Source organism: Schistocerca gregaria, chromosome 7 (genome assembly GCF_023897955.1).
Source record: "Schistocerca gregaria isolate iqSchGreg1 chromosome 7, iqSchGreg1.2, whole genome shotgun sequence".
NCBI lineage: Eukaryota > Metazoa > Arthropoda > Insecta > Orthoptera > Acrididae > Schistocerca > Schistocerca gregaria.
In genome coordinates, this window is record NC_064926.1 from 439,243,716 (window position 1) to 439,256,108 (window position 12,393).

The window sequence follows — 12,393 nt, forward strand, 5'->3', positions numbered from 1 at the left end:
TAGATTCAACGACTGTTAGTTGTATGGACAGTAGCAGTGTACCTTGTAAAGCTCTGTGACAGTTAGTAATGTGTTGCATACAGGGCTCTGTATTTGCAAATGTAGCTGACTATTCTCATTAAAAATAGCTTTGCAGTCAAGTAAATATTAAACTACCAATAGCAAATAAACAGCAGCTGTTTAATATAAAATGGCAGCTGTTTAATATAACTGAGGGAGCAGCAGCCTGTTTCAAGGTAGCAGCTTTCTTCATAATTTCCTTGCTTAAATTACACTAGCATAAGCACAAATCATACTAAGCAGTATAGTGTAACATTCCTTGTTCTTAAGCATGAAGTGAAAAGAAATTAAATAGATCCAAAACTACAATTTTTTATACGTTATGTATGCTTCAAGTACTGCATGAAGCATGTTGCAATTATTATTATTATTATTATTATTATTGTTGTTGTTAATAGAACAAGTGATGTCACATTCATAATTTGTGATTAGTGTGTGTAATATGTTTTGTTGAGAATTGTTCTCCAAATCTGATTAACGCAAGTATCCTGTGATTGATGCAAGCATCCTGAGTTCTTGTTGGAGTTTGCTACTATCTAACTTACAGTTTGAGGATGGTATTTTTTAAGAAGAATTGCACTTTAACAACAACTTGTACTCTATTTCGAATTGTTGAACTCACAAACTAGCTGCCAGAAAACTCAGTGTATCTGCTATATCTGCATCTACATCTACATACATACTCCACAAGCCACCATATGATGCATATAGGAGGGCACCTTGTACCATGACCAGTCATTTCCTTTTGTGTTCCACTTGCTAATAGACTGAGAGAAAAACAGCTATCTATATGCCTCCATATGACCCATAATTTCCCATACTTTCTAAATCCATGAAGATTTATGGACAGAAGCTTTTCCATTTTGAGGAAATTTATTGTATGAGAACTGAGAATATGTGTGAGAATTCTGCAGCAAACTGATGTTGAGCATATAGTCTACAATTTTGCATATCCATTCTTTTGCACTTCTTATATAGAAGAGTCATGCACTTTTTTTCTATTTGGTTGGGACTTTGCACTGGGTGAGAAATTTGTGACTAATGCAAGCTAAATGAGGGGCCAGTGCAGTAGTGTACTGTCTGTAAAACAGAATTGAGATTCCATCTGGACTGGCAGCATATTTGTTTTAACTGCTTCAGTTGCTTCTCTTCACCAGGGGTAGCCTCTTACTATTCCGCCATATGGGAATCTGAGCAGTGATTAAATGATGGTATGTTTTTATGATCTTCCTTCATGTATAATTTCTTAAACACAAAGTGTAACACTTCAGCTTTCCTTTTGCTGTCTTCTATTGCCACACCAGATTGATCAATGAGTAACTATATAGAGGCCTTCGACATGTTTAGCAATTTTACGTAGGACCAGAATTTTCTTTGGTTCTTGGCAATATCTTTTAGTAAAATGTGATAGTGATAGCTGCTGTATGCATCGCTCTTCGAGCTTTTTGCAGACACATGAATTTCTGTTAATTTTTTCCTGTCGTCATTTCTGCAATCTTTTTTGAACCAAGAATGCGATTGTCTCTGCTTCCCAAGGGTTTTCAGATTTTATTGTTAAACCCCAGTGGGTCTTGCCCTTCCTTACTCTTACTCAGTGTATACTTTTCCACAGTGCAATTCACAATCCATTTAAACTTTTCCTGTAATTCCTCCATATCCATCATATTGTATCATAGTACACCCATTAATTGTATGTGTGTGAGAGATGCTAACAACTGCTTATCTGTTGTTTCTAGCAAAAATGCTCTCCTTGCCTTTTTGATGGATTTATTAAATTAAAGTCAGCCTGTTTTTAGGTACAAGGTTAAAATATTTTCACTTTACATGGGCTGTTAAACTAGCTGCCCAAGACAGTATTCGAAAAAAGTTTTCATAAGTACTAGACAACATTACCTGTCCGTATCACCTGACACCTGACATCTCAGTCTAATCTCTGTAATTAAAGCCACCTCCAACTAACATTGAGTGATCTAGGTATTTGCTGAATGTAGACTTTCTTTGAATGATACTAAAATTGTCATCGTGGATGTCATGGCCAGTAAAAACCTCCAAAATTATCTTGAGTTCACCTAGATCTGTTACACGCCTCTGGATGACTTTACAGATTTAACTTCGATCTTGACAGAAGTAATATTTTTGATGACTACACTAAAGACCACCAACCCAACTATGATCTCTTATCTGCATTTTTGATGTATTTCAATGCCTTTCGATGCCTCGTTTTCTGCTTTGGGTGTGTAGTAAAATCTGGAATTTTGTTACAAATGCTTCACCAATTTACAGTTAAAATTTTGACATTCAATGTGTCTTCACTTTGTGCCTCGTGTGATTTCACTCTCTGAGTATCAACTGATGAGCATTCATCAGAGGACCTCAAACTACCACCTAGCCTAAAAAGAAAAACCATGAGCACTCTAGAAGTACTTCCTTGGCATAGTGCACCACTGACCTATCAATGGGAATCCTACAATTCTCCATCCCATAACACTGGTCTGCAAATCTCAGCCAAGACTGTCACAGAATCGACGGAACCTTTGGTTGATCCCCTCCACTTGGCTAAAACCCAAAGGAGCCCAGTCAATTCTGGGGAATAATGTTGCAAATTGTGAGCTCTGCTCACATCCTGCACTTGAAGCCAGCTGTCTTTAACACTTCTGCCAGCTGCACACATAATCTGAGGATGGTCTCAGAATCCAAACGATAGACATCACTGGTGCCAAAGCGAGCCACACGTTGCAGAGAACTGCACACTACATGCTCGATAGCTGCAGTCAGGGCCTCTTCTACACCGTGGATGAGGCCAATTGGCAGATATACCAAGTGCAAACTGAATTTCTTTCCGGTCCTGAATACTATTTCCCTAAGGGACTCCATAATACATCTCATATTGGAGCTCCTGATAACTAGAAAACCCATCCCTTTGTGTGTCTGCTCAGAACCTGCTGAAGGAGTGGCCACCTGTCCACTCACAGGGTGAATGGATGAGCCCAGACACAGTGCCTCGAGCAACATGAATGTGTTATGACCCACCACTCACCCTGCAATGAGGATGGATCTACCACATTGGGCACACTGCAAGGTAGGCAAAACAATCAACATCTGAGATGTTCCTTGTAACCCATCAGATACTCTGCCACCTCTACACCCTGAGGCCAGCTCCTCCTGCGTCCAAACAGAGCATGCACACATCCTACTCATACTAGTACTAACCAGAATTAGCTATAAAAGCTCACAGAGAGGGCTAAATAAATAACTTTATTATATAGATAAATCTACTCACCAAGCGGTAGCAGAACACACACATAAAAGACTGTTGTGATTTGCAAGCTTTCAGAGCCAGTGGCTCCTTCTTCAGGCACAAGAGTTGCGGGGGAGGGAAGAAGGATGAAGGAAAAGGACTGGAGAGGTCTAGGAAAAGAGGCAGATTTCTGGAAAGTCACATAGAACTCCAGGTCAGGGGAGACTTCCCATACGGGATGAGAATGAAAGACCTTTCTGGGAAGACAGGGTACTACTAAAACATTCTGCATGAGTTGTTAAGAGTGAAAAGCTAAGTGCATTGTATATAACGTGTGGAAGGAGGATGGTGAAAAATAGATGGGAAAGACTATGAAAGATATAGAAAACTAAAATGGAGTGAAGTAAAGAGTAGTTATGGTGAAGAAAAGCTGAGAAAGGCCAGGTAGGTGGCAAGAACCAAGGACATATTGTAGTGCTGATTCCCACCTGCAGAGTTCTGAGAAACTGGTGTCTGGGGGAAGAATCCAGATGACACTTTTGCTGAAACAGGCACCAAGGTCACGGATGTCATGTTGTAGAGCATGCTCTGCAATAGGGTGCTGTGAGTTGCCAGTATACACCGTCTGCCTATGCCCATTCATCCTAATTGATAATTTGGTGGTAGTCATGCCAATGCAGAAGGCTGAACAGTGTTTACATAATAACTGGTACATGACGTGTCGTTTCACAGGTGGCTCTCCCTTTGATACTGTATGTTTTCCCAGTTACAGGGCTATTATAGATGGTGGTAGGGGGATGCATAGGGCAAGTCTTGCAGCGGGAATGGTCACAAGGGTAGGAGTCACAGCATAGGGAGATGGATGCAGAAGGAGCATAGAGTCTGACAAGAATATTGTGGAGATTGGGAGGGCAACAGAAAGCTATTCTACGTGTGGTGCGCAAAATTTCAGACAGAATGGATCTCATTTCAGGGCATGATTATAGGAAGTCATGGTCCTGTCAAAGTAGCTGATTGACACATTCCAGACCAGGATAATACTGAGTCACCAATGGTGTGCTCCGAAGCTGTTTTGTGGAAGGATCAGCAGTACAAGGTCTGGATGTGATAGCCCAGGCTGGTGGAGTAATTATGTGCAGTGAAGACTGAAGTGAAAGTGCTGGTGTATTGCTGTAAAAAGTCTGCATCTTAACAAATACATTTGCCATGGATGCCAAGGCTCTATGGGAGGGAATGTTTGACATGGACATGTTGTCAAAATGTAAGTACTGTTGTTTGCTAGTAGGTTTAATGTGGATGGAAGTGTGTTGCTGGCCTTTGGTGAGGACAAGATCAACATCAAGGAAAGTGGCATGGGATTTGGAATAGGACCATGTGAAATTTAATTGGGAGAAGGTATTAAGAGATTCCAGGAATTTTAGCAGGTCAGCCTCACCATGAGTCCATATCATAAAGATGTCATCAATGTATTGAAACCAAACCAGGGGCTGATGGCTTATGGATCTCAGGAAAGCCCCCTCCAAGTGACCTATGAAAATGTTGGCATAGGAAGAAGCCATCCTGCTTCCCATGGTCATACCCCTTATCTGTTTGTATGTCTGCCCCTCAAAGATGAAATAGTTGTTGGTAAGTATAAAGTTGTTTAAAGTGAGTAGGAAGGATGTCATAGGTTTGGAATCAGGTGGGTGCTGACTGAGGATATGTTCAGCAAGAGAGACCATGTACGTGGGGGATGTTGATATAAAGGAAGGTGACATCAATGGTGACAAGCAAGGCTGTGGTGGGGACAGACACAGATTTCAGACAATTGAGGAAATGGTTGGTATCTTTGATGTAGGAGGGGAGTCTTTGTACTAAGGGTTGCAGGTGTTAATCCACTAAGGCAGATGTACATTCTATGGGTGCTTTGAAGCCAGCAACTATAGGACAGCCAGGATGATTGGGTTTATGGATCTTAGGAAGAAGGTAAAAGGTGGGGGTGAATGGTTTGGGTGGGGTGAGAAGTTCTATTGATTGAGGTGTTAGTCCTCATGAGTAGCCTGAGGTTTCCTTCTCATCCCATACAGTAAGTCTCCCCTGACCTGTGGTTCTGGGTGACTTTCCTGAAATTACCCCTTTTCCTAGACCTCTCCAGTCCTTTTCCTTCACTCTTCTTCCCTCCTTTTCAACCCTACTGCCTGAAGAAGGAGCCACTGCCTCTGAAAGCTTACCAATCACAACAGTCTTTTATGTGTGTGTTCTGCCGCTGCCTTGGTGAGTAAATTTTTTATCTACACAATGAAATAATTTTATCAATAGTTGATTTTTTCATTGTTGTAAATAACTTGATATCCTCCTGATCTGGTGGAGACTGATGCGTTATCTAGTTGTGTAGCTGGCCATTCAAAAGAAGTTACAGCTGTGCTATGGACTGCTCAAAGCTACACTTTACAGCTACTGAAACATTATATTGCATCTCTCAAATACAAAAACACACAAGGAATTTAAGAATTATACGATCAAAAACACTGAAAGAGCTAAATAAGTAATTTGCTGCTGTGCTTGTGGGCCACAAGTGGCAGCTGGGAGATTATCAGTTGCTGGCTGTTAAAAACAAACAAATGAGAACTGCAGTACAGACTGCACAAACCAACACTTTCTAGTTAACCAAAATGCAAGATAACACCTCTTAACTACAAAAACATACAAGGAATTTTAGAGAATTAAACTAAAAATAAGTAAATAAAAAAAATGTGACTTGCTGCCCTGTTGGCATTGATTGAAGCATGAGCACTGCTGTAATACAACTGCCAATCACTCTCACATTGCCAAAAAGTAAATGCTAGCTGCTATATGATGATAAATGCTTTACCATTGACCCATAAGAATCAGCTTCCTCATTTGGTTCCCATTGTGCCAAAACTAAAAACACCAGTTAAACTCAAGACAACCTGGAAGTCACTTCTCCCACACTGGCGCATGCCCATCATGAGTGTGTGTGTGAGTGTGTGTGTGTGTGTGTGTGTGTGTGTGTGTGTGTGTGAAAGCAAGTCATTTTTGTGTTGTTCATTCAGAAGCAACACTGTATTGTTCAAACTCATCTAAGGACTCTGAATAAGGTTTCAAAGTACAAAGTGTTACATTCACAGTAGTACATCATTGTTTGCCTCAAACAAATTGTAAGACAAATTGCAAAATTGTTTGTAGGGTTTGGGAAGAAATAATATAAATCTAAAACTAATATAAACTGTGATAAAATATTGTCATATTAAGCAATGACATATCCAGGATGGAACAATGGCAATATTACGCAAAGTGTAGATTGCTACTCATCATGTAGCTGAAATGCTAATTTTCAGAGAGGCACTACAAAAAAGACTGTGAAATAAGTAACCTTTTGGACAAAAAGGCCTTCATCAGGCCAGATTGCGAGCAGCAGTGCATGATGGGAGAGTCTGGGAGATGGGGATAAGGAGGAGGCTGCGGTTGGGAGGAGGAGGGGTGGCAGGATAGGGATGGGGGACAGTGAAGTGCTGCTTGAGAGAACATACAGGGACAAGGTGGAGAGAAGGTAGGGCATCTAGGTGCAGTCAGGAGGTTAGACAGCGAGAATGGGGAAGGGGGAAAGGAAAAGGAGAGGAGTAAAAAGACTGTGGGTGCATTGGTGAAATAGAGTTCTGTGTAGTGGTGGAAGGGGAACAGGGAATGGGATAGGTGTGTAAAGGACAATGTCCAATGAAGGTTGAGGCCAGGAGGGTTACGCGATCGTAGGACATATTGTGGGGAGAGTTCCCACCTGCACAATACAGAAAAGCTGGTGTTGATACGAAGAATCTGCTCCCTCCTCTGTCTAACCTCACAACTGCACCTAGCTGCCCTACCCTCTCTCCATCTCGTCTCTGTATGCTCCCACAAGCAACACTTTACCATCATCCATCTCTACCATGTGGTTCCCCCCTCCTTAAACCCACCACCCAGCCTCCTTCTTTTTTCACACACTACTGCTCGTAGTCTGGCCTCGGCAGCCGGAGAGTGTGGTCATGTGAGTGTGAGTTGCGTTTGCATGTTTGTATGTGTGTGAATTGTCTAATTCTCATGAAGGCCTTTTTGGTGGAAAGGTTACTTGTTTGACAGTCTTTTTTTTATGCCTATCCGTGACTCAGCAATCCACTACGTGGCGAGTAGCAATCTATCCTTTTCATAATGTTGTCATATTAGTTATACGAACTAAGAAATGGTTATATTTAACTAAAAATTATGAACCTTGAAAATAAATTATGTATAGTGCAATGAAAGGTAGAGCTGTAATTTAATTCTTGCAGGTATGTGAGAGGCTGTGGTGTCAAGTGGGTCCTTTGTGTTCTACAATCTTGAGACCAGCTGCTCCAGGCACATCCTGTGGCTGGAACATGGTGAGTTCATTTAGTGCACCATAAAGGATGTAAATGGTAGGCTCTAGCTAATGACTTAAAAATTCATGTCCTCTATAACAGAAACACTCAGTGAAGGCTTTTTTTTATTTCTTTTTGAGTACTATTGATTTTCAGCTTTTTATTGAAAGTAATTTGTTAAATACTTATATTGTGACGGGCATAACATCATTGTACAATGTGTATTGGAATTTACTGTACCCCTAGATCTAAATAAGTGACTTCCTTATGACAGCTATGAACACAGCAGATCTGTTTGTGCACACAGATATTTATGTGTCTCCAGGTCATCCTTCAAGACTTGCAAAGGATCTCATGAGTTATGCTTTCAAAGGCTTCCTTAACACTTCGGTGCAATATTTTATACCGTTAAGTTTTGAGCTGATGTTGAGACATAGGGAATTCTGTTATTCCCAGTAATGAATTGCCTGGCATGGTAAGATCTGTGATTCCTGCTCGTCATTTCAGTGGGGCTTAAGGTATTGCTGAACCATGCCTAATCTAGTGGTCTTGAAATTGTTATTGGAGGAAATCATGCACCTGAATGAAAAATGTTCTGGAACTCCTGTCATGCTGTTACAGGGCATGACCCACAATTCCCTTGTTTTTGATGGGAGGTACTAACCACATTTGCTACATGTCCAAATAAAAAGTTTCTTTAGCATACCCATCCAAATAACGTAGTCCAAACAGATATCATGATCATTGTATGGATTACATTTTGTAAATTTCCAATATTTGCTTGAGGCAGTTGCTTGACATCGTCAGATGGTGGCTGCTGGTTACTCCTAGCAAATAGCAACTTTCTGTGTCCACAATGTGACAGTCTTGTTATGGAGGCCACTTTTGAAAGTCCTATGCCTCCTTAATGATACTGCTACAGTGTGGATGCCAGCCAACAAACCTTGGCATGTGACAGCTCACTGCTCCATCTCATTTTCAAATTATTCATTCACAAATATCATTCTAAATCGTTCAAGTTTCAAATTTTTTTTTTAAAGTGGTCAAGTATTGTTGACAATGGTTCTTAAAGTTTAGTTTCCTTTTGTGAATGGATTTCATTTGTGACTAGTTGAGTGACAGTGCCATGTTTCCTCTCATGTATCCTCTCTTTGAAATTGTTGAAAAGAAAAACGTTTCTCCCAATCAAGCAGAGTTTCTTGATAAGGTGGGATTTTGCCAAAGTGATCTTTAAATGCTTGGCCACAAGCTTAAATGTTTAGGAGTCTTTCCATTGTGCCCAGATGTGACTTCAACACTTGTGTATTTAGTGCTCTTATGTACTGGAATATAAATGTAAACTCCATCCACAGGCCATGGTGGGCCCATCAGTACTGACCGACTGCTGTGTCATCCTCCACCAATGGCATCACTGGATGCATTAGGGAGGGCCATGGGCTCAACACACCACTATCACAGCCATTGCCAGTTTTCATGACCTTGAGCCATTACTACTCAGTTAAGTAGCTCTTCAATTGGCACCTCAAGGCTGAGTGCATCCTCTTACAGTGCTCCCATCAAGGAAAAATCCCTGGCTGTACTGGGAATCAAAGCTGGGTCCCACGCAGGGCAGTCTTTCATGCTAACCCTCTCAGCTATTTAGGTGGACTTATACAGTGGAAGTGCAGTGTGGTTTTTTTATGTTATTGCTATAGAGAAAAGAAGCAAGGTAGTTGCAGTGGTACATTGTCCTTTGTGCAGTTATTTATCATTTACTCTTTTCCAAGGGAAATCAGCAAAGGAAATCTTTGGGGAAATAGAGGTTGTGTATAGCAAAAATAGTGCAACAACATATAAGATTATGAAAAAGAATAAAGGAGTGTTTCATTGTAATCATTCAGATTCATCAAAAAGTAATTGTCTGCCTCTGATGGAGAAACTAAGGATCATCATGAAGGCGGAAGCTTTGTTTTTTTCTGGTAAATGCGTTACCATACAAGTGGTTGGTATGAAATGTAGGATCAGTGCTCAAGATCCTGCATGGCAAAATAGTTGCCCGAAGAGTCCATAGTTTGTTAATGTCCAATGGAAGGGAGCATCACATGACATACGTTGGAAATGAAATAAGGAAGACAATTTGTCCTGCCATGGATTCACCATTTCACCATAAAAATGAATGAGGAGAAGAAAATAATGGAAATACATGGATTCCCTCCCACCAAATAAGATAAAGACACTGTCCTCTCCCGGGAAGAGTCTGTCTTTTATCAAGAAGTCATCCTCACCAACTATATGAGAAGGAGGCTGCTCAATATTGCACAGTGTAAACAAAATTTTCTGACCAGCCGAGAACCTGAGATTATGCAGACAAGAAGAGGAATGACTGTAGAAGATGTGTGACTGTTGCACAACAGTGCCCATACTCACACTGCTCAAGGACATGTGCCTCTTTGTTCATGCTGAGGCTACAGAATATTACCACATTTATTTACCAGATGTGCCACCCAGAATTTTTTTCCCAATTTGTCAATGGTAATGATGTGATTATTGTGGTGGAAAACATATTCCAAGGACAAACTGAGCACTTTCGCAGTCATGGCATATATGAGGTAAAATATCACTGGAAAATGAAATTTTACAAAATCCTGTACAGAGAAAGACTAATAAACACACAAAGGTCAAGGATTTCTAGTTTTTTTTTTCTATCCAAAGATATGAACTTCATATAGACAGCCCTCGAATCTCAATTGCTTTGATGAGACCTTTCCAGCATGTGTGATTAGGAATGCCATAGATCATTCTTGCATCACATTCCTGTGATATAAAAGTTAATTGTGATTGATTTATATTTACAACATAATTCTTAAAGAGGTGCTGATGTATAAGTAGGGTCCAGAAACTGAAAATATCTTTTAGAACATTCTTGGCACTATCAACACACTTTCAAAACTGTATACTACCTTTTTTTTAGGGGTGGGGGGTGCTTACTTCAGGACCACCACTTTTTTAAATACAAATTTCATTAGTTGTTGTTGAGTTTTACTCACAACATACTATTTAAAGAGATACTGATGTGTAAGTATGGTCCTGAATCTGTAAATATTGAATACAACATTCATTGTGAAATTGTGAAAAGTTGAGTGACAGTGGCATGTTTCCTCCCATGTATCCTCTCTTTGAAATTGTTGAAAAGAAAAATGTTTCTTCCAATCAAGCAGAGTTTCTTGATAAGGTGGGATTTTGCCAAAGTGATCTTTAAATGCTTGGCCACAAGCTTAAATGTTTAGGAGTCTTTCCATTGTGCCCAGATGTGACTTCAACACTTGCGTATTTAGTGCTCTTATGTACTGGAATATAAATGTAAACTCCATCCACAGGCCATGGTGGGCCCATCAGTACATCCACTATGAAACTTAAACTTCGGTTTAAGTTTAACTGAAAAATTTAAAACATTTATGGTATCTGGTAGAAGCCTGCATAAAAAAATCTCTAACACACACACACACACACACACACACACACACACACACACACACACACAGAGTGAAGTGGCAAAGAAACAGGTATAGGCATGCATATTCAAATACAGAGAAAAATACAGAGATATGTAAACAGACAGAATATAGCACTGCAGTCGGCAAAGCCTATGTAAGACAACAAGTGTCTGGCGCAGTTGTTAGATTGGTTACTGCTGCTACAATGGCATGTTATCATGATTTAAGTAAGTTTGAACGTGATGTTGTAGTCGACAAATGAGCAATGGGACTCAGCATCTCTGAGGTAGTGATGAATCAGCGATTTTCTCATACATCCATTTCATTAGTGTACTGTGAATATCAGGAATCTGATAAAACATCAAATCTCCTACATTGCTGCAGCCAGAAAAAGATCCTGCAAGAATGGGTCCAATGATGACTGAAGAGAGTCATTCAGTGTTGCAGAAGTGCAGCCTTTCCACAAATTACTGCAGATTTCAATGCTGGGCCTTCAACGAGTGTCAGTGTTTGAACCATTCAATGAAACATCATTGATATGGGCTTTCGGAGCTGAAGGCCCGCTCGTGTACCCTTGATGAGTGCACAGCACAAAGCATTATGCCTCGCCTGGGCCCATCAACGCTGATATTGGGCTATTGATGAGTGGAAAAATGTTGCCTGGTCAGAGAAGACTTGTTTCAAATTGTATCGAGTGGATGGATGTGCACGCGTACGGAGACAACCTCATGAATCCATGGACCCTGCATGTCAGCAGGAGACTGTGCAAGCTGTGCATTGTTGTTGGTTAAGTTTCGACTTCATTATTAGAAGTGCATCAAACATTATGGTTTCTGAACAGTTCATCAGTATTATTCAAAGTTCCATCTATATAGGTTAAGAATATGTTTGAAGCCAATGTTCCTCTGTTATTAGTTTCATTGTAATCCTGTAAAGCAGTTTACAGTATAAGTTCTTACATACAGGAAGTGAAATTCCAGTACTACCAATAAATAACATATTAAAGTACAAGAAACGATCACAAGGAGGAAAGAAGAATAGCTTACAGAAGGTTAGAAATGAGGAGCAGGTCATGCAGACCACACATTAAGAAGAAACAATCTGTTTTGAAGACAAAGGAAGACAAAGCTCTGCTTTAAGCACTAAATCTAATATAGTAAATGTGCTAGGAAAGCAGTTATTTTGAGAAATTCTGCTGCCTCCTCTGTTATATTGAACAATACTGTTTATCTCATACTGATTCTTTGATTAC

At 40.2% G+C, this 12,393-nt stretch overlaps 1 protein-coding gene across 1 annotated transcript in view; it reads left to right on the forward strand.

Annotated features, from left to right (window-relative positions):
- Window positions 1-12,393, forward strand: part of LOC126282419 (A disintegrin and metalloproteinase with thrombospondin motifs 12-like) — a 1,083,163-nt gene that overhangs the window by 953,277 nt on the left and 117,493 nt on the right. Inside the window, exon 11 of the mRNA XM_049982077.1 lies at window positions 7,600-7,689. Coding sequence (XP_049838034.1) covers window positions 7,600-7,689 — 90 coding nt within the window. The remainder of the gene's footprint in view (window positions 1-7,599; window positions 7,690-12,393) is intronic.